The sequence below is a fragment of the Symphalangus syndactylus genome, chromosome 12 (genome assembly GCF_028878055.3).
Source record: "Symphalangus syndactylus isolate Jambi chromosome 12, NHGRI_mSymSyn1-v2.1_pri, whole genome shotgun sequence".
Classification (NCBI taxonomy): Eukaryota; Metazoa; Chordata; class Mammalia; order Primates; family Hylobatidae; genus Symphalangus; species Symphalangus syndactylus.
In genome coordinates, this window is record NC_072441.2 from 22,355,605 (window position 1) to 22,378,958 (window position 23,354).

The 23,354-nt window shown below is 41.3% G+C and overlaps 1 protein-coding gene across 2 annotated transcripts; it reads right to left on the bottom strand.

Annotated features, from left to right (window-relative positions):
• Positions 1 to 621: 621 nt before the first annotated feature.
• On the bottom strand, positions 622 to 22,386 carry DIRAS3 (DIRAS family GTPase 3). 2 transcript variants are annotated; one of them, XM_063624025.1, is made up of 4 exons: positions 22,266 to 22,386; positions 20,687 to 20,735; positions 5,173 to 5,506; positions 622 to 2,033 (listed from the first exon to the last, which is right to left on the bottom strand). In XM_063624025.1, exon 4 carries the CDS (start codon positions 1,966 to 1,968, stop codon positions 1,279 to 1,281), a length of 690 nt encoding a protein of 229 aa, XP_063480095.1. In that variant the 5' UTR covers positions 1,969 to 2,033; positions 5,173 to 5,506; positions 20,687 to 20,735; positions 22,266 to 22,386; the 3' UTR covers positions 622 to 1,278. The 2 variants fall into 2 exon arrangements, with proteins under 2 accessions (XP_063480095.1, XP_063480094.1); XM_063624024.1 differs by lacking the exons at positions 20,687 to 20,735; positions 22,266 to 22,386 and having other exon boundaries at positions 5,173 to 6,638.
• Between the last annotated feature and the right edge of the window lie 968 nt (positions 22,387 to 23,354).

Consider the following 23,354-nt stretch of genomic DNA (forward strand, 5'->3'; position numbering starts at 1 on the left):
AAATCATGTTTACGATTCCTTCTCAACAATGTGCTTCCCTCTAGAAACACATACGTTGTTCAATAGATATTTGTTCAATAATATTTTGTGGTGAAAAAAAATCACTAGATTAAGAGCCTCCCCTGAACCTCTCCCAAGTTAAAAAAAAAAAAAAAACTCTCAAAAGCAAGGATATGTATACTTTATTCCCTTGCTCAAAAAATTATATTCAAATGTAAAATTAACCTCCTTAAAAACTCCCTTATGGGGGAGTCTCTCAAATATCATTCCTACCCTTGTCTTCCTTTCTGCTCCCTATTGCCTATATCCAGTATTTCAGAATATAGGAAGAGGCAGAAGGCAGAGGCTTGCTTTTCACCTGCTCCCTCTGAGACAGCAACACTGTGACCATCTTCCTCAAAGATGCCTGGAGTTCTTCTGGATGTCAGACCAGGAAAGACACCAAACAGCTCTGCATTGCAGAGGCCTCGCTAAAACACCTCCCTCCCATATTGGATAGTTTCAACATGGCAAGGACATCCATGTGTGAAGTTCTTACTGGAAACTTTTAAACCATATCTGTTAAATTTTAATACAATCGGCAATGTTTTGTTTTCCGGTGAGACAAATTCTTACAGCTGATTGCATGCAGGAAAAGCTTTATTAAGTCAAGAAGCTGTTACACTTTTACAAACTGCTATGCAGAATACTCAAACATTTTTAAATGACATGGGAAACTACTAACATCTTTAGTGAGAGTTCCACTTTCACAATTTTCTCTGCTCCCACACCCCTGATGATCAGCTATAGCATATTCATTTTTTTATTTGTATATGTCACGCAGCAATTTATCAAAAGCTTTTGTGGTGAAAACACTTTTCTTAATTAAATACACAATTAAAAGATATGATTAAACACTTACAGGATGTGAAATGTTTAAAGGTAATACACAGCAATGGGGTTACCAAAAGGACACCTTCCAATTTTTCTTTCTATTCATTTTGATGTTTGGTTCTTTTCAAAACATTTTCTCTCATTAAATTTATTACTGAAGGCCTCACTTTAAATACATCATGCTACTTTTTGTTCTCCTCTTCAAATGCCAATGTTTTCACAATTTGAGTTCTCTGGCCTGGGAAAAAGAAAAGTTATCCACTTACAAGGTATATTTATTGACAATATGGATGTCACAGTCCAAACGACAGCACAGAATCAACCATGTACATGTAACACAGTGAGATGAGTCCACGTTTTCTACACGCTACAGGATAGGAAGAGCTGGCTCTTAAGGCCCGGGGCTCACATGATTATGCACTTGTCAAGCAGCTTCTCAGTGGTGTTGGGCATCTGGGATTTCTTCTCGGGCTCCTGGAGGCCGGTGGTGGGCTTCTTCTTGTAATTCAGCAGCATGTGGAACAGCTCCTGCACATTCACATCCGTCTTGGCCGAGATCTCCATGAAGGCGCAATTCCACTCCATCGCACAGGTGGCACCATCATTCAGGGCCACCTCCCGGTGGGTGTCATCACTTTTATTGCCCACCAGCACGATGGGGAACTTGTGCAGGTTGTTACCTTTGATCTTGCGGATCAGCTCGTAGAAGGCCTTCAGCTCCTCCAGGGTTTCCTTCTTGGTGACCGAGTAGACCAGGACGAAGGCGTGGCCGCGGGCGATCACGTGGCGCTGCAGCGCGCGGTTGCCGTCGCCACTCTTGCTGTCGGTGATGTGCAGGGAGAGCACACCGTGGCTGCAGCCCAGCAGCTGGCAGTAGGTATTTTCGATGGTCGGCAGGTACTCATGACGGAAGTTGCCGCTCGCCCACTTGTGCAGCAGCGTACTTTTCCCCACGCCGGCGGTGCCGACCACCACGACGCGGTAATCTCTGATCTTCCTGTGGGGCTTGAAGGCGCGGAGGACGAGCAGGGCGGGCAGAAGCCGCAGCCGCTTCAGCAGCTGGTGTTCCTTGGAGCCAAAGCTGGCGTTACCCATCGCTGGGATTCGGAGGGGAGACACGTGCACACGTTCTCCCACACTTAGCTGGCGGCAGGAGACCCCTAGGAAGAAAGTGGGGCGGTGAGAGATGGTGGTGGTAACGCACAGGGTTGTCACATCAGTCAGCCTGGCCAGCTGCTCCGCGAGGACTCTGGAGAGTCCACCCCGTGACGTAACGCGGTGCACACAGCAAGAAAATTCCCAGGCACACGGTTCAGCCTGCTAGACCGAGGGACCAGCAGGTGGTATATATTAAACAGACCTGGTGGTTTGCTTTTTACCATCTAGAAAGTGCAACAATACTACCTTTTGTTTTCTTTCCTTAAACTGTTTTATTAAATTCTCACTACACCCCCACAAGAAACACTTACTCTCATTTCCTCGCTTGTAAAATTAAGATTTTAATTGAAGAGGACCGAACAGTCAAAGAGAAACAGGTGGGGGAATTTTCCCCACTCGATGGGGCTGAATGCCAAGGTGACATTTACAGTGACACCGCCGCCCTGGTTAAAGCTACAGAGTCGTCAGTACAGGGGAAAGGAGGGGGTTTTTGGCATCAGTGGTGTGGGATGTAGAGAGGGGAGGTACTTGCAGTCAGCGCAGCCCCAGAAGAAGCATGGGGAGCACCTTTGCTCTGAGCATGCTGTCACCATGTGCCACCAAGAGCTGAGGGAGGGGTCTTAGTTCATGAATCCTTAGTCACAATGACAGTGGAGTTAAAAAAAAAAATATATATATATATATATATATGAACCTTTCTTTTCAGGATCTCATCTCTGCTTAGAAAAGATTGTAAATATTGAATGAGTTTTTCTACAGAACAGTGGTTTTTCTTTTGCCATGGCTACTACCTTTAACAAAGTACTTTTAATTCAGCCTTATGGAAATAGAGGAAATTTCAGGATTTGAACAGTCAATGAACTTTTTGAGTTCAGGAATAAACATAGTAGATTAGGTTTGTAAGAAACTTTTCTCATAGGTATATCCTAAATACCAGACAGCTGCCCAGGGGGACTGCTTCAGAAGCATCCTAGGTCAGATGGAAAAAGTTCTAGGCACCATGCCGACAGACCACATAGCTGGCCTCTGGACAGAGGTAGGAATAGTACAAGGCAATGTCATTCCTGTGGCACTAAGTATAGAAATTTATACATGTTTCTAGGTGATGATGGTCCTTAAAATGCACTTCTCTTCAGGTACAGCTACAATTGTGTCGTGTACAATACCAGAAAGAGAAGAGAGGCCTTTTGTGAATAGCACACTCCCTACATAAACTAGCCTTTCTTGCTGGCTGCGGAGTTGAACACATACTCTCCCAGTACTGGGGAAAAGGACCCTTCTTAGAATGTGCAAGTCCCATGAGAGTAATATGTCCATATTAGAGTTTCGGTGGTGGTTTTTTTTTTTTTTTTTTTTTGAGTCAGGGTCTTGCTCTGTCCCTCAGATTGGAGTGCAGTCATGCCATCGTGGCTCACTGCAGCTTCAACCTCCTGGGATCAATCAATCCTCTCACCTCAGCCTCCCAAGTAGCTGGGACTACAGGCATGTGACACCATGCCCAGCTAATTTTCTTATTTTTTGTAGGGACAGGATTTTGCTATGTTGTCCAGGCTGGTCTTGAACTCCTGTGTTCAAGTGATCCTCCTGCATCAGCCTCCCAAAGTGTTGGGATTACAGGTGTGAGACAACATATCCACCCCATATTAGAGTTTTCATTTGAAAAAAAAAAATGTTGTTGCTGGTTGTTATATCTTCAGACTTACTTGCTTCTAATTCTAGTCTGGCTTCTTTAAGATAGTGTGATTCTAAGAGTGTTCTAAACTTAAGTGGCAAAATTTAAGTAGATGATTTTATATTCTTGATTAAAGGGGGCCAGTGAGGTTAATACAATAAATATTTGGAATTGATATAAAATAAATACATACATATATCTAAAGCATTAATTTTTGCAGCTTTCAGGTAAAATCTAGCACTTTATTCCAGTCTATGAGATGTGGTTAATTGATATCATCTAATATTAAGTAATGATATCAGCTATCCAAATCCTGGGCACAATTCCTTTAGCAATGATGACCTTTAATAGAATTTAGCTTTAAAAACTAGGAGATTTCTGCTACAGTGATGCAATCTTTCACATCTTATTTATTAACAAAAATCAACAATCCAGCTTTCCTTGGGTCCTCACGCACTACGAATTCTCTAGTCACAGAAATCCTAGCCCTGTCTGCACTGTCCACAACTATTATAAACTCCATGTTAGTATCAAGTGTTCCAGTAAAGACCAAGTATCTCTTGGCCACCAACATCCCACATTAGGAAATGTGCATTACTAATTATTCTGTTTTACATTACTTCCTGCTGTAGGGGATGTATGCACAAATTCATTCATAGAAAATTGGTAAAGCAGCCGGGCGCGGTGGCTCATGCCTGTAATTCCAGCACTTTGGGAAGTCAAGGTGGGAGGATCGCTTAAGCATGGGAGTTCAAGACCAGCCTGAGTAACATAGGGAGACCCCCGTCCCTATCAAAAAGAAAATAAAAGAAAAAGAAAATTGGTAAAGGACACACATGATAACTGAAGTTTCCAGATGTGAAGAGAATTCTCATTCTCAAGCAGTGGACCCCCCTCCCCTCCACACTCCTTCCACCTTCCCAGGCCACCTGGCCTCAGGCTGAGGGGGAGGTGAAAGCTTCCAGGAACCAGAGGGCGTCCAAACCCTGCGGCCGCGCGGAGCTCAAGGTCCCGCCGCTGCCGCTGCGGCACCAGCCTGGCTCGTGGGCATCGCCACGCACCTGCAGGCTCAGGTCTCTCTCTGGTGGCCGTGGCGGCAGCTACCCTCCTCGCCCATTTCAATCTTACTTTCACACCACATGACTCCACGATTACTTCCCGAACACTAGCTACCTAAGCAGCTGTAACAGTGGACACCGTGTCAACCTCTAAGCTCGCACACTTACCAAACCTCGTTCTTCTGTATTAAAAAGTGCTAGCTTCCCAACGGGACTGTCCAAAGTGCAGTTGCAGGACCTGCCAGGAGCCCGCAGGGCTGCGGGTGGCTCTTGCGTCATCGCGCCAAGAAAGACCTGGTGCCAGTTTCAGGGACAACTCGCCCATAAACTTCTACTGCGCAACAGCATCTGCTGCTTTGTCTGGCACTTGTGGTTTTCAAGTACCCCTAAAAAAGCGAAAGAAAGACTTACCTTTCTCGGAGGCACGAACCAGGCAGCCTAGAAGACAAATGCGTGCTCGCAGAGACTGCCGCGGCAACCGACTGGACACCCCGAGAGCTCACTCCTCCGCGGCTTTATATCCGACTTGCGCACAGGAGCGGGGTGCGGGGGCGCAGGGAGTGTGGGCAACAGGCACAGATTCCGCTTGCGCGATGCGTGGTGCGAAACCAGCCGCGAGGGGCCGGCCCAACGCACAGCGGCCCGAGGTCCGCTTGGCATCTACCACGATCGAGGGGCCAGTCCAGAAGTTCAAGGCGGGGTGACAGGTTGAGGAAGAACTGTTAAACTGTGGACTTTTTCTCACCTGTTGGAATAAGCTTCGGGCAAAACTTTGCCAACAAAAACTGGTCCAGCTGATTTTTGACGAAAGTCCAAAAGCAGTTTAATGCAGGAAAGATAATCTTTTCCACAAATGACAGTGAAAAGATAGGACATCTATAGATTCCCGCCCCCCGCCAAAAAAAAAAAAACCCTTAAATAAAAATTAAGTGGCTAGATATAACTGTGACGCGTAAAATTACAAAACGATTTTAAAAAACAACAAACTATTGTCTAAGGCTAGGCAAAAGGTTCTTAAATTGACATTAGTGGCATGACCAGTAAAAAGCAATTTTGATGAATTAGACCCCATAAATTTAAAACTTTTGCTTTGTGAAAGACCCTGTAACGATACTGAGAAGGTTTACCTAGGAGAAAATATTTACAAGCCACATATCTGGCATACAACCAGTATCTAGAATACGTAAATAACTCAAAAATCAATTATTTTAAAAAATCCAATTAGAAGATAGAAGACATGAACAGGCATTTCACTGAAGATATGCAGATGGCCAATAACCATATGAAAAGCTTTCATGTCATTAGCCATTAGAGAAATGGGAATACGAGGCTTTCGTTGTTCCTCGCCTCCCACCAGGGCGGGTTGAGGGTCTGGCTCCAGCAGCCCCGGGTGCCCCTCACTCCTTGGGCGCACCTGCTACTATCCTGGCAGAAGCCTCGCCGAACCCTCGCAGGACGCCCCATCGGGTCCGCCAGCGGCTAGGAAGCCCGCTTGTGTCGTTCCTTTTTCCCTCCGCGCCTCCCACCGCCAGTCCCTTTTCCAAATGCGCCTGCGTCTGCCCTCCACATCTCCGAGCTCCGGCTTCTTTCTCCCTTGCCTGGGAGCGCCTGGCGGATGCACTGGAAGCTGCGCACCACCGCCTACCGAGCGTTTTGGGGAGTGTGCGGGAGTTGTTGGCAGCAGCTTGTGACAGCAGTACCCTATGGGCCTAGTCGTTGGCGGCAGCACCTGGTTTTGTGTGCCCCAGCCAGCTGAGGCCAGGCTGTGTGGGGTGGGCCGCTGGCACTGCTCTTCCGCCACTGTAATCCCTCCCCTACCAGGTACCTGGTGCGCAGAAGTCTACAGACCTGTGAGGTCTAGCCTGGCGCCTGCAATCCTAGAGAATAAGGAGGTTGAGGCCAGGAGTTAGAGACCAGCCTGGGCAACATGGGGAGAACTTGTCTCTACTTTAAAAAACTTTAGCCCAGTGTGGTGGCGGCCGCCTGTAGTCCCAGCTATTTGGGAGGCTGATGTGGGAGGATCCCTTGAGCCTCCCACATCAAGGAGATCAAGGCTGCGGTGAACCGTGATCACAGCCACTGTACTCCAGTCTGAGCAACAAAGTGAAAACCTGTCTCAAAACAAACAAATTCCAACCTGATTCTGGTATAGCATCACATGACAGGTGGCAGCCCTAAAGGAGATCAAAGTATTTTACCCCAAAATATATTTCTGACATATTTTGGAATGGTCTTGTGCAAAGCTATCTTTTGCAAGGGAAATGTGCGTTCTGTGGAGAATCTCCTTCCCTTTCCAGGTCTTTCCCTGATCTGGGAGAGATTTAACTAAGAGTCTGACACCGTTTAAGGTCATTTACCTTTTGAGGTACATATGCCATCTATTCTTTCTGAAGCATATTACAGGCTTCACATATGTAACAAGAACCCCGGCCTCCACAACCTCCCTCCTGCCACCACTGGCCAAACCCTTCCTCCTCCAAAATGTACCGGCTTTCCAGGTCAAACCAATGTATACCTTACATGTATTGACTGATGTTTTTGCTTGTATCTTCTGTCTTCCTAAAATTTATAAGAGAAAACTATAGTCCAAACACCTTGGACACATGTTCTCAGGACCTCCTGGTGCTGTGTCACAGTTCCTGGTCACTCATATTTGGCTCAGAATAAACCTCTAAATATTTTACAGAGTTTGGCTTTTTTCATTGGGTTTCCCCACTCATTTTATTAGCATTAGCTCATCTGCTTTCCATCCAATCGTATTTCTACATGGCTGTCTATATTTTGTTAATCCTAAGTTAAAAATAGACAATTTCCTCTATATGCTTGGGTCATCATTCTGCGGGCTCCCATGTATACATATTAAATATATTTGTAAGCTTTTTCTCCAATTAATCTGCCTTTTGCAGGTTGATTTTTCGGTGAGCCTTCACTAAAGTTTCCCTTTGGCCCCTACACTGGTAATTAACTCAAACTGTTTTACCAAAATTTGATTCATTGCCTTTATCTCATTTTGCCAGAAAAATAATTTGGATCCAACTGTTTTCTATAAACCAGCAAGTTTATATGTTTTACTATCTCACAACTAAAATTCTAAAATAAAAGCTAGAAGACCTTTATATGTATATTTGTTTAAATATATTTACACATATGTACATGTATTATGTTGTATGTTATGTCTACATAATAAAATTCAGTGTAGTAGGCCAAAAATCCCTTAAGAAATGTTAATCTGATTGGTTTAAATAGATGGGCACTCATACAAAAATATAGTAATTAACATAATTTTTTTAGTTCATGTGACTTAATCTTTTTTTTTTTTTTTTTTTTTTTGAGACGGAGTCTCACTCTGTCACCCAGGCTGGAGTGGCACAATCTCGGCTCACTGCAAGCTCCGCCTCCCGGGTTCACGCCATTCTCCTGCCTCAGCCTCTCCGAGTAGCTGGGACTACAGGCGCCCGCCGCCACGCCCGGCTAATTTTTTTTTTGTATTTTTGGTAGAGACGGGGTTTCACCGTGGTCTCGATCTCCTGACCTCGTGATCCGCCCGCCTCGGCCTCCCGAAGTGCTGGGATTACAAGCGTGAGCCACCGCGCCCGGCCGACTTAATCTTTAAAAAAGTAATTGGTTTTAAAATTGTTGATAAAATAAAATTAAAAACGTCTTTCTAATTGTCAATATATGTTTTTGCCTGTGTTTACTAGTGTGGGGGCTGTGGCTCTCGGCTCCTCAAAGATTTGCTGGAAAATCACTGACATGGGCCGGATTGATTAGTGAGAGAAGAGACATACAAATGTATTTAATGTGTATACACAGGAGCTTTCAGAATAAAGACTCAACTTCTCAATGAGTTATAGAAGCTTATACACTAGTCTTGAAATTACAGAAAGGATGGGAGGCTTGGATTCTGGTAAAACAGATTATGGGAGGAGAAAAGGAATTTATTGAGGGGCAATTAATGATTGGTGAGAGAATGATTGGATTGAGGAACAGATATTAACTTGTAAATAGTTTTCTTTGGAATTTAAATAATCCTTGGAGGCAGTCATTGTACTTCTATAAAGGTCTGCTTGGGTGTGGTCACATCTTGGTCTTCTTTTCTTTAACAGATGAGATAACAGGAGGAGGAGAACCAACAATTGCTCTCCTTGGTGGGTCTGGTTGTTAGGCAGATAAAGGAACTTCAGCTTCTTTGGGAAGGATGGTGGGGGTGGAGGAAAAGTCAGAGAGACCTTGAGGCTTCTTTAGTTTAGCGTGTCAAATACCATGTTTTGGCGTATCAGTTTCTGAGCACCAGCACTTGTCAGTTTTATATTTGCCTATGCTATTAAGGTCATGAAGCTATAAACCAGGCCTAAAGCAAAGTGATATTTGTTTATGCAATTTTTTGATAAATAAGATTAATTTAATATTATTTAACAAAAACAGCTGTGGCTGGGTAGTGACTCCCACCTGTAATGCCAAAACTTGGAGAGGCCAAGGTGGGAGGATCACTTGAGCCCAGGAGTTTGAGACCAGCCTGGGCAACATAACAAGACCCCATCTTCATTAAAAAATTTAAAAATTAGCCAGGCATGTGCCTGTGATCCCAGCTACTCTTAAAGCTGAGGAGGGAGGATCCCTTGAGCCCAGAGTTCAAGGCTAGAGTGAGCTATGATCACACCACTGCACTCTAGCCTGGGCAACAGACTGAGCCTTTGCCTCTAAGGAAAAAAAGAAAAGTTGTATTTTCTGAGTTACCTACAGATACCCATGTATTTAACTTTTGGCTCTTATGTCTTATGTGGATAAATACCTCATGTTAACAGGCTATATAATTATTTAATAAAAAAAACTTGAAATAATGACCAGCTCCATCTAATATCTCAATTTTTGTAAGAAATCTAGGTATAATTGTTAAAAAATAAATTAGCTGTAAATGAAATAAATGTTTATAAATGAACTCATGTAATTTAAAGTCTTAAAATTTATGTTAAATCATATATACAAAATAAATGTCTGTATCATAGTCAGATAAGATAAAATGATTGATTATCCCACATTTTAAAAAAAAGAAAAATTATAGGACTAAGAGGTAGGGGTTAGGAAAATAAAAGGTCTAAAGTTGAAGAGGACTTATAAAGGATGAGCTAATAAAAGAAGTTTTATGTGTTATTGACTTGGTTGGAATTAAAAACAAATTGTTTGTGTGTTTTTCTAAAAATTAAATGTTGTCGGGTAGGGGCCGGGGGGACGGGCACTGATATAGAACCAGAGTCTGGTTCCTTATATTTAAAACAACAAGATTTCTTGAAGTATTGATCTGATTTTAATAAAATTTTAAGGGGTTTTGATTTTTAAATTTATAATCTGTTTTTAAACAGGTATCTTCTCCTTGACATCTATTTAATTTTCCTAGTTTTGGGTTAAAAATGTTGTCTTCTTGGTTTAAAGTGGTAATTTCATTCCTTGAGGTAAAGTTTTTTTGTTTTGTTTTTTAATTTCTCAAATTCATATTGCAGAAGTTCACCTTTTGCAGACATGATTTGCAGGTCGATATGTCATTTCCTTCAGTTTTTTCTCCCCTGGAGAAGGCCCAAGATGATCATTCTCCTCTTTGACTTTTTCTGGTTCTAACATTGCTGTTTTGGCCTGACATTGGAATATTTATGTTGAAGGCCTAGAAAAGCAGCGTTTTTCTCCAGTATAACTTAATTTTGTGCTCTTGGCTTTTCTTGATATGTCTGAATTTTTCCATATAACCAGAAAAATTACTGTGGTAAAGTAACAGCATGCTGTTACTAAGAACCAGGTATTTCCCTGCTCAAGGTACTAGTTTTCTTGTTTATATTCCTCTATAATATAGTGCATACTTATAACCTTGGACATATTCTTCCTGTGTTTCATGACATTCAAGTACCATTTTCATCAGGTTCAACTTCCAGGTTATCAGAATGAGCTTCCCATAATGAAAACCAATCACACCAAAGAGGGCTTTCTTTACGTTTTTGGTAGCCAGTCTAAGAAACAAAGATTTTATGTTTTAGCAAACTGACTTTCTATGTTACCTTTATTAGGCTTTTGATTACTTAGAAAAAACTGAGTTTTGAAAGGGTTAAGGTTTCTAAATCCATGTGACTTTCTTATTGCTTTTGAAGTCTTTTGATTATGACACTGGTTAAATGAATAACTTATTTCACAGCAACCCATGATTCTGTTTTGAACCTTTTAACATCTTTGACAAATGTCTCCCAGGTCAAATCCTATATTAAGTCTTTTTGACCTAAAATTACTTTGAGATTTTTCAGTTAGGCTTCTGGAAAACCTTAAAAGACATATTTCTCATTTTGTAGAGATGACTAGGCTTATTTGGTGAATTGTATAAAAACATCACCAAATAAGTGATACTAGATTTTCTTTTAGTTACATTTATGAACATGTTGACATGAATGTTTCAAAAATTATATAAATTCATAGAAATTGAGTATGTTATCAGTCACAAGTCTAACATAACCTTTTGTTCAAATTATACTCATCATCCCTTTTGTAGAGCTGGACATTCTCTGCTGTAATTCAACCCAGTCATAAAATGTTACTCAATGGCTACAACAGGACTCAAGACTCAACCAGTTTCCCACATGGCCTTTTGATTTCTTTAGTTGGTTACCTTCAAGAGTAGGTTCATGGTTTAGCACCAGTATTTAGACCAGACTGATTATATTAGTGGGTTTGTGTGTGTGTGTGTGTGTGTTATGATTTTTAAACTTTTTTCTTATTACTAGACTAGTCTTTGTAAAGCCAGCTCTGCCAACAAGATAATGTTAGCCCAGCAAGTTGATTGACTAGACATAGCCAGGTAGAACAGCTTCTAGCAAGGGACACAGACAGCTGGTATATTCCTAACAGATCTTCAGAGGGAAGGCTGTCCCTACCACTTCCCTCCAAAAGTGGATGTAGGGAAGACACAGAAGCTGGGCTGAAGTGGGGACAAACCTGGGAACACTCTATGGGGCTACCGTGCACCTGGACTCTTTCCTTGACCCCAGTGGCTCTGAGGGCATGGGTGAGTTGAACTTGCAAAGAGCAACCCGTTCCTGCCATAGGCCTCTGGAACCCCACCAGGAGGAGACCCCTCAACCACATGGACACTCGAGTTGGCAGGAAGGGCTACTTAGAGAAGTGGCAGGGGCAGCAAGCCAGCTGATGTGGAGCGTGGAGGGTTTGGAGCAGGAACATCTGTAGTGGAGCATGGCCAGGGACACCCATCCCCCTTGGATCAACTTACTTCCATAGGAGACTTTAGCCCCAGGGGAACTGTTGGTCCTGAACTCTGTAGGGCGATCTTGCCCATCAGTTGGGGCTGGTCCAACCTGAGCACCCCTTGCTCTGCTGGCCTCCCCCAAGGCCCTAGCCTAGTCACACCTGCTTGCAGGGCAACCTCAGGTGCGTGGGGGCCCACATCATAGTTTCTGTGCTGGCAGACTGTGCCTGACTGGTAGAGAGCTCTAGCTGGGTGGCCCTCACAGCCCACACACTCCCTCCCCACATTGCAGCTTCCGCGAGGCCCACAGCAAGTCCCAACATTGCTTCGCTGGTGCATATCTTTGCAGGCAGGTTTTGCTTTCCTTGCCCTGCCATCTCACCAGTGTGTGTGCACCTTACCCTGCCACTGCTACGCGAGAGTGCAGTCTGACCCTCTCTCACTGCTGACCATCATTGCAGATGGAGCCTTGATGAGCACAGAGCCAACTCCGTCCCAACAGTGCCCTGCCCTTGCACTAACACTGCTCTGGGAGTGAAACTAGGTGCAGAGAACAACAGATCTCTTCCTGGCCTGAGCAATTACTCCTGCTTGTGGGGCACAGAGAAAGCTCACAGACCTGCACCTGCCAGCATCCAGCCCCCAAGCCAACACCACAACCAGTGCAGCCATGCACACCCTCACCAGGAGGGGCCCCTGCTCCCCCTAGCTGCATTGCCTCCACCACTATGGTGAACAACCTCAGGGAGGCAGGCACCCTAGTACCCTGCCACAGTTGCCACTACCACTGCTGCTGGTACCTGTGAATGAGAATGGATCCCACTATCACTGCACTACAAATGCTTTGGCTGACACTGTGGGCGGCAAGCCACCCAGGTGCCGAGGCAAGAGACCGAGGGCACGAGCTGTTCCAGTATAATAAAATATATAAAATAAGAATAGTTATACTAGATATAGATCTTAGATATGATTATATATGAATATCATTAATCGTTAGTTTGTAGTAATTATTCTTTATTCCAATATTATAATAATCCTCGCTCTACAATCATAACCTAGGAAAAACCAGGCCATACAGATATAGGAGCTGAGGAGACATAGTGAGAAGTGACCAGAAGACAAGAGTGTGAGCCATCTGTTATGCCTGGACAGGGCCACCAGAGGGCTCCTTGGTCTAGCGGTAACGCCAGCGTCTGGGACAACGCCAGTAGCCAAGTAGACCGTGGTCTAGTGGTAGCGTTAGTGTCAAGGAAAAACACCTGCTACTTAGCAGACCAGGAAAGGGAGTCTCCCTTTCCCCGCAGGAGTTTAGAGAAGACTCTTGCTCCTCCACCTCTTGTGGAGGGCCTGACATCAGTCAGGCTCGCCTGCAGTTATCTGGAGGCCTAACCGTCTCCCTGTGATGCTGTGCTTCAGTGGTGACGCTCCTAGTCCACATTCATGTTCCATCCTGCATACCTGGCTCTGCTTTTTAGATAGCAGTAGCAAATTAGTGAAAGTACTAAAAGTCTCTGATAAGCAGAAATAATGGTGTAAGCTGTCTCTCTCTTTCTCCTCTCTCTCCCTCTGCCTCAGCTGCCAGGCAGGGAAGGGCCCCCTGTCCAGTGGACACGTGACCCATGTGGCCTTACCTATCATTGGAGATGGTTCACACTCCTTATCCTGCCCCTTTGTCTTGTATCCAATAATTATCAGCACAGCCTGGCATTCGGGGCCACTACTGGTCTCCACATCTTGGTGGTAGTGGTCCCACAGGCCCAGCTGTCTTTTCTTTTATCTCTTTGTCTTTTGTCTTTATTTCTACGCTCTCTTGTCTCCAAACATGGGGAGAAACCCACCAACTCTGTGTGGCTGGACCCTACAGACACCACGCACTGGAGTGTAGTGACCAGTGTGGTCTGGGAGTCTGGGAGCACCTTAACAACCACCACCCCCCCAATCCCACTGCAGTGGGTTTCTAACTTTGAGGAGCCAGAAAACGAAGTCGGGGCCCAACACAAGTCCCCCAGAGTTAGAACACATAGTACAGGAATTGGGAGCTGACCCTCGGCTCCGTAAAATCTTCCAGAAATGAAGCCAGTCAGCTGAATCTACATTATACTATGAGCAAACCCTCAAGGACATCAAATAGAATAAAAGAAAAAAAAACATTCAAAGGTCAGCAACCTCAAGGACTGAAAGAACATAAGCCCACAAGGATGAGAAAGAACCAGCATAAGAACCCTGACAATTCAAAAAGCCAGAGTGCTTTCTTTCCTCCAAATTACCTCATCACCTCTCAAGCAAGGGTTCAGAACCAGATGAGATGGTTGATATGACACAAATAGAATTCAGAATATGGATAGGAATGAAGATCACTGAGCTACAGGAGTATGTTGAAACTCAATCCAAGGAAGCTAGAAATGATGATAAAACAATGCAGAAGCTGACAGACAAAATAGCCAGTATAAAAAAGAATGTAACCAACCTGATAGTGCTGAAAAACACACCACAAGAATTTCATAATGCAATGACAAGTATTAATAGCAGAACAGACCAAACAGAAAAAAATCTCAGCACTCAAATGACTGGTTTTCTGAAACAAGAGAGTCAGACATGAGTAGAAAAAAAGAATAATGAGGAAGGAACAAAACCTCTAAGAAATATGGGATTATGTAGAGATCAAATCTACAACACATTGGTGTCCCTGAAAGAGAGGGGGAGAATGAAACCAACTTGGAAAACATATATCAGGATATCATCCAGAGAACTTCCCCAACCTAGCTAGAGAGGCCAACATTCAAATTCAGAGAACTCCCAGTAAGATACTTCATAAAATGATCATCCCCAAGACAAATATTCATCAGATTCTCCAAGGTCAAAATAAAAGAAAATGTTAAAGGCAGTTAGACAAAAAGGTCAGGTCAACTACAAAGGGAAGCCTACCAGATTAACAGTGGACCTCTCAGCAGAAACCCTATAAGCCGGAAGAGATTTGGGGCCAGCATTAAACATTCTTGAAGAAAAGAAATTCCAACCCAGAATTTCATATCCAGAAACTAAGCTTCATAAGTGAAGGAAAAATAAGATCCTTTCAGACAAGTAAATGCAGAGGGAATTTGTTACCACCAGACCTGCCTTACAAGAACTCCTAAAGGAAGTACTAAATATGGAAAGGAAAGGCTGTTACCAGCCACAACGAAACACACTGAAGTACACAGACCAGTGACACTGTAAAGGAACCACAAACAAATCTGCAAAATAACCAGCTAACGTCATGATGACAGGAGCAAATCCACATGTATCAATTGTAACCTTGAATGTAAATGTGTTAGATGCCCCAATTAAAAGGCACAGTGTGGCAAGTTAGATAAAGAACCAAGACTTATTTGTATGCTGTCTTCAAGAGACCCATCTCACATGCAATTACACACATAGGCTCAAAATAGAGAGATGAAGAAAAATCTACCAAGCAAATGGAAAACAGAAAAAAAGCAGGGATTACAATTATATTTTCAGACAAACAGACTTTAAACCAACAAAAATTTTAAAAAGAGAAAGAAGGGCATTAATGGTAAAGGGTTCAATTCAACAAGAAGACCCGACTATCCTAAATATAGGAGGAGGACCCAGATTCATAAAACAAGTTCTTAAAGACCTTTGAAGATACTTACACTCCCATACAATAATAGTTTTGGAGAATTTAACACCTCATTGACAATATTAGATCATCGAGACAGAAAATTAACTAAGATATTCAGGACCTGAACTCAGCACTGGATCAAATGAACCTGCTGACATCGACAGAACTCTCCACACAACAACAATAGAATATACATTTTTCTCATTGCCACATGGCAAATACTCCAAAATCAATCACATAATCAGAAGTAAAACACTCCTCAGCAAATGCAAAATAACTGAAATCATAACAATCTCTTGGACCACAGTGCAATCATATTAGAAATTACGACTAAGAAATTCACTCAAAACCATAGAATCATGGAAATTTAATAATCTGCTCCTGAAGGACTTTTGGGTAAATAATGTAATTGAGGCAGAAACCAATAAATTATTTGAAACTAATGAGAACAAAGACATAACATACCATAATCTCTGGAACACAGCTCAGGCAGCGTTGAGAGGGAAATGTATAGCACTAAATGCCCACATCAAAAAGTTAGAAAGCTCTCAAGTTAACAACCTAACATCACAATTAAAGAACTTGAGAGTCAAGTGAAAACTAACCTCAAAGCTAGCAGAATACAAGGAATAACCAAAAATTAGAGCCAAACTGAAGGAGATTGAGACACAAAAAACCATTCAAAAGATCACCAAATTCAGGAGCTGATTTTTCTTTTGAAAAAAATACTAAAATAGACCACTAGCTAGAATAATAAATAAGAAAAGAGAGAAGATCCAGATAAACACAATCAGAAATGAGAAGGAGGATATTACCACTAACTGTACAGAAATACAAATAACCATCAGAGAATATTATGAACAACCTTATGCAAATAAACCAGAAAATCTAGAAGGAATGGATGAATTCCTGGATGCACACACCCTCCCAAGACTGAACCAGTAAGAAATTGAATCCCTGAACAGACCAATAACAAGCTCTGAAATTGAGTCAGTAATAAATAGCCCACCAACCAAGAAAAAGCCCAGGACCAGATGGAATCACAGCTAAATTCTGCCAGATGCACGAAGAAGAGCTGGTATCATTCCTGCTGGAACTATTTCAAAAAATTGAGGAAGAGGAATTCCTCTCTAACTCATTGTATGAGGCCAGCATTATCCTAATACCAAAACCTGGCAGAGACATAACCAAAAAAAATAAAAATAAAAATAAATTTAAAAAACCCTTCATGCCTTTATCCTTGAGGAATAGAGATGAAAAAATCTTCTACTAAGTAATGGCAAACAGAATACAGTAGCACATCAAAAAGCTTATCCACCACGATCAAGTAGGCTTTGTCCCTGGAAAATCAATAAATATGATTCACCACATAAACAGAACCCAAACCAAAAACTACATTCAGAAAAGACTTTCAGTAAGATTCAACTCCCTTTCATGTTAAAACCCTCAACAAACTAGGCATTGAAGGAACATACCTCAAAATAATAAGGACCATCTACAAAAAACCCGCAGCCAACATCTTACTGAAGGGGCAAAAGCTGTAAGCATTCTCCTTGAAATGCGGAACAAGACAAGGATGCCCTCTCTTACCATTCTTATTCAACACAGTACTGGAAATACCAGTGGGAACAATCACACAAGAGAAAGAAATAAAAGGCATCCAAATAGGAAGAGAGGAAGTCAAACTATCCCTGTTTGTAGACAACGTAATCCTAGATCTAGACAATCTTATAGTGTTGGCCCCAAAGCTTCTTAATCTGATAAACAACCAAGCAAAGTCTCAGGATACAAAAATCAATTGCAAAAATTACTAGCATTCCTATGCAGCAACAGCAGTCAAGCTGAGAGCCAAATCAGGAATGTGATCCCATTCACAACTGCCATAAAATAAATAAAATAAAATAAAATAAAATAATAAAATAAAATAAAATAAATAAAATAAAATATAAAATAAATAAATAAAATAAAATAAAATAATAAAATAAAATATAAAATAAATAAAATAAAATAAAATATAAAATAAATAAAATAATAAAATAAAATAAAAATAAATAAAATAAAATAATAAATAAAATAAAATAAAATAAAATAACCTAGAGATGCAACTAACTAGATACGTGAAAGATCTCTACAATGAAAACTACAAAACACTGCTGAAGGAAATCAGAAATAACACAAACAAATGGAAACACATTCCATACTCATGGATAGACTCAATATTGTTAAAATGGTCATACTGCCCAAAGCAATTGATAGATTCAATGCTACTTCTATTAAACTACCAATGACATTTTTCACAGAACTAGAAAAAAACTATTTTAAAATTCATATAGAACCCAAAAAGATCTCAAATAGCCAACACAATACTAAGAAAAAGAACAAAGCTGGAGGCATTACACTACCCAACTTCAAACTATACTATATTTGGGCAAAAGTATACTATAGGGCTACAGTAAACAAAACAAAACTGGTACAAACACATACACATAGAACAGTGAAACAGAATAGAGAGCCCAGAAATAAGGCTGCATATCTACAACTATCTGATGTTCAACAAGCTGACAAAAACAAGCAATGGGGAAAGAACTCCCTATTTAATAAATAATGCTTGGATCACTGGCTAGCCATATGCAGAAGATTGAAACTAGAATCTTTCCTTATACCATATGCAAAAATCAACTCAAGATGGATTAAAGACTTAATTTTAAAATCTAAAACTATAAAAATCCTGGAAGACAACATAGGCAATACCATTCTGGACATAGGGATGGGCAAAGATTTCATGATGAAGATGCCAAAAGCAACTCCAACAAAACCAAAATTGACCAATGGGACCAAGTTAAACTAAAGAGCTTCTGCACAGCAAAAGAAACTATCAACAGAGTGAACAGACAACCTACAAAATGGGAAAACATTTTTTGCAAACTATGCATCTGACAAAGGTCTAATATCCAGGTTCTAGAAAGAATTTAAATATATAAGAGAAAAACAACCCCATTAAAAAGTGGGCAAAGGACATGAATAGACACTTTTCAAAGAAGACATACATGTGGCCAATAAGCATATGAAAAAATGCTCATCACTGATCATTAGAGAAATGCAAATCAAAACCACAATGAGATACCATCTTACACCAGTTAGAATAGCTATTACTAAAAAGTCAAAACATAACAGATGCTGGCAAGGTTGTGGAGAAAAGGGAACATTTATACACTGTTGGAGGGAGTGTAAATTAGTTCAACCATTGTGGAAAACAAGACAGTATGGTGATTCCTCAAAGACCTAAAGGCAGAACTACCATTCGGCTCAACAATCTCATTACTGGGTATATGCCCAAAGGAATATAATAGTTCTCTCATAAAGACATATATGTACATGTATGTTCACTGCAGCACTATTCACAATAGCACAGACATGGAATCTACCTAAATGCCAATCAATGGTATACTGGATAAAATGTAGCACACATATACCACAGAATACTGTGCAGCCATAAAACAGAATGAGATTATGTCCTTTGCAGGAACATGGATGGAGATGGAGGCCATTATCCTTCACAGACTAATGCAGGAACAGAAAACCAAATACAACATGATCTCACTTATAAGTAGAAGCTAAATGATGAGAACACTTGGACATTTAGAGGAGAACCACACACACCAGCGCCTATTGGAGGGTAGAGGGTGGAGGAGGGAGAGGATCAGGAAAAGTAACTAATGGATGTTAGGCTTAATATATCAGTGATGAAATAATCTGTACAACAAATTCCCATGACACAAGTTTACCTATATACAAACCTGCACATGTACCCCTGAACTTAAAATAAAAGTTAAATTTAAAAACATTTTTAGAAGATAATGTTAGCCCAACACTTCAAGGTGATTGCTGTTGTCCATGCTATTGATAAGAGGAAACTGGATACTCTCCAGAGAAACCTACCCTGAGAAAATTTTTCCTTCTGGACTCTTTGTTATTCAAATGTGGCCCAAGTCCCTGACATAGACCCTCATGCCTTCTCTCCAACATGGGACAGAGACAACCAGGACAGGTTTATCCCAGCACTGAGGAACAATTAAGCCAAATTCAAGATAACTGATCAGTGATGCTTTCAGAGAAACATCTTGATCAAAAGAAGAAAATGTGAAGTTGATCATACCAATTGGGTCAATTTTGTCATACCCAACTAAATTATATTCAAGGGATCGAGGGGGAAAATCACTCAGAACATATAACATTGCTCCAAGAATGTAATTTTCTGAAATCTTGGCTTATGAAACTGCCAGTTGTAGCCTGAAACCAGTTTTATCTAATAGCTACTGAAACAACTTACTGAGATGCTAGACTAGGTTTATCCACCACCATCACTCACCAATCAGTACCTGCCAGCTCCCTAAAAAATGTTACTAGTGCCAATATCTTTCTTTCAAAGCAATATAAAACATTTCTCCTTCTTGTGAAACCTCCAACCTTCTTTTGCCTTCACACAAAAAGACTGAAGATCAACCAGTCTGTATGCATGCCCCAAATTGTAATTCTTACTTCCCTAATAAAGCATTTTGAATTTAGAAATTTGTCTCTATATTTTATTTGACTTCAACATATTCATATTATGGGATACTACTCAGGAATAAAAAAGAATTAGTGATATATGAAAAAACTTAGATGAATCGCAAAAGAATTATGCTGAGTGAAAAAAGCCAATCATGAAATATACTGTATGATTCTATCTTCGTAGCAATCTTGAAATGACAAAATTATAGAAACGGTGTATTAGTAGTTGCCAAGGGTTAAGGATGAGGGAGGATGCATGGGATGAAATGGATATGTTGTAAAACAGCAATATGAGAAATTATTGTGTTGAGAGAACTGTTCTGTATCTTGAATGTGGTTGTAGAGATACAAACCTACACGCATGGTAAACTTCCATAGAATTAAGTACATACACAAATGAATACAAGTAAAACTATCTGAAAAAATCAGTGGGCTGTATCGACGTTAGTATCTGGTTGTAACGTTGACTGTAATTTTGCAAGATATTACCATCACGGAAACTGAGTAAAAGTTACCTGGGTGCTCTGGATTATTTCCTACAACTGCATGTGAATCTTCAATTACCTAAAATTTTTTTTAAAAGGTAAATTTTAGAAAGCACTTGCAAAAAAAATGAAAACAGCCCAACTCTGATGGCTGCCCATTGCCTACAGAATTAGAGTTCAAACTCTTTAGCTTCACACTCCCTGTTCCCTGCAAACCAACTTTAAATTCCCTTTCGAATCTTACCTTCCAAAAGCCTTGTGCACAAACTGGCTATTCTTGGGAGGTCCTTGTGGCAGCTTGACCACTCAGCTTATGCATTCCTGCTGCCCTGCTCCCTTCCCCACCCCCATCTTCATCTCCTCATCCACTTACCCCAATCCTACTCTCCAAGGCTCGCCTCTAAATGGCACCTCCAGCTGGAAGGAATTTCTCCCTCTCCCACAGCCCTATTCCACCTCGTATTGCAGTTATGTGAGTATTGTTTCATGTTCTCTACAAAGCTATGAGCTTTTCTTGGACAAGACTGAAATTCAGTTATCTCTGATCCCCTCATGCTAGGAAGTGCCAGCATGTGTCACTCAGAGGCAGCCAAGATAGTGGGGAACATACATTCCACCCAGAGGGGTGGAGATCTCTGAAGGAAAGCCAGCTTTGGATCTAGCCTGACTTCCTCTCCAGGCCTGGTTCCACCACTTCTTTAGTCTGCCCTTTCACTCTATCCTAAGTTTCTGCAATTGATAATAGCAGTGTGTGAAAAAAGCACCTTCCTCAATACCTAGCACATAGTAGACACTCAGAAAGTGCAGCTGGAGTTTGGGGACCTAGTTTCCAGTTCCTGTTTGGTCACATATTAATTCTATAGGCTTAAGCAAACAACTTGTTTTCCTTTTACATTCACTTTCTCTGCCTGTAGAATGGGCACAAAATATTTACGTCTGAAGTAAGATTGAGTTATTTGTGTAAAAGTACTTTAGAAATGTTAGAGCACAATATTCAAGGAGAGTACTGATTGTGGAGTATGAATGAGCTAACAGTCACGTGAGTGTTGACCACAAGCCAGGCACTGCTCTAACAATTTTACATGTGTTAACTATTTAGATCTTACTATGATTGTGTGAGGAGGAGACCCTGCTATCCCTGTTTTATAAATGATGAGACGGCGTAGGAAGGTTAACTAAGTGGCAGAGGCCAGGAGGTCTAGCTAGCTGCAGGTGTAGAGCATTTTACACCACGCTGCCTTTCTATTAGGTGTTGTTGAAAGGACGTTGTTGGACCTTCATAATTATAATTTTGGAAATCTGTTTCTTTTCATGTCCTACAAGGTTCTCCCTACAAACACCTGTGCTTAAGCTCTATAGAAAACTAATGGCAGTTGTATTTCACACCCTTCACAACGAGTTAAGTATCTTCTTTACAATTTTTGACTTCCTGGATCAGGGTTACTTAAGAATCCCTTCCCTAATCCCATTCAAGTATCTTCTACTCCCTCCAAGTCTGTTCCCAACCTGTCTGCTTTCGCCTAGCACCCAGCTGCTCCAAATAGCTCCTCACTGGTAGAGCTATTATCTCCTGCTTCTTAGAGAAAGGAAGCCACCAGACAAAACTCACCAGCTCCTGGGCCGTGCACATTCTTGGACATTTTCTCTTTCCTTAGTCCATGGCTAATAGCTTCATCTGAGCCATGGATTGTTTTTCAATCTGTAGTCCTAGTATCACCTGTATTGGAATCACCGGGGATGCTTGCTAAACACCCAGCTCCAGTCTACAGATTCCGAATCTGGAGGTGGGGCCTGAAGCTGGGTGGGAGGGGTGTCTGGATTTTAATAAACCCCCTCAGGTGACTCTGATACAGAGGCAAGTGTGAGGCAGCTCTCTTTAGAACCTTGCTTAATCAATCATCTCTTTTCTAACCTACCACTCTCTCTCACTGTCAGATTCTTTCTCCTGGCCTGTAAATATACTCAGGTCTCGACTATTCTAATAAGAAAAAATGTTACATCATGGGGTTGTGGTGATGAACAGTGTTAATATACATAAAGCCAACAGCACCTAGTACATACAATACATATGTTGGCTATCTTTTTTCTTAAATTTTTTTTTAGTTAACTAAAGCCCCTAGTTTATTCGGATTTCCTCCGTTTTTACCTAATGTTTTTTCTGTTTTGCAATCTCATCCTGTGACATGTAATTGTCATGTCTCCTTAGGCTCCTCTTGGCCATGACAGTTTCTCAGACTTTCCTTGTTTTTGTTTATCTTGACAGTTTTGAGGAGTTGTAGTTAGGTACTTTCTAAGATATCCGTCTATTGAACTTTGTCTGATTTTTTAAAAATCATCATTAGACCAGGATTATGGGTCTTTGGGAGGAAGATCTCAGAGGTAAAGTACGGTTTTCATTACATCACATCCAGGGTACATGTTCATACTAGTGACATGATTTATAACTGTTGATGTTGATCTTGATCACCTGGCTGACGTGTTTGTCACGCTTCTCCACTGTAAAGTTATGCTTTTGCTGCTTTGCATACTCTTTAGAAGGAAGTCAGTACATGAAGGCCACTCAAGGAGGGGAGGTTTATGCTTACCTCTTTGAGGGCGAAGTAGCTACATAATTTTTAAAAATTATTTGGAATTCTTCTGTGTGGAAGATTTATCTCTTTAACCCATTTATTAATCATTTATTTATATCAGTATAGAT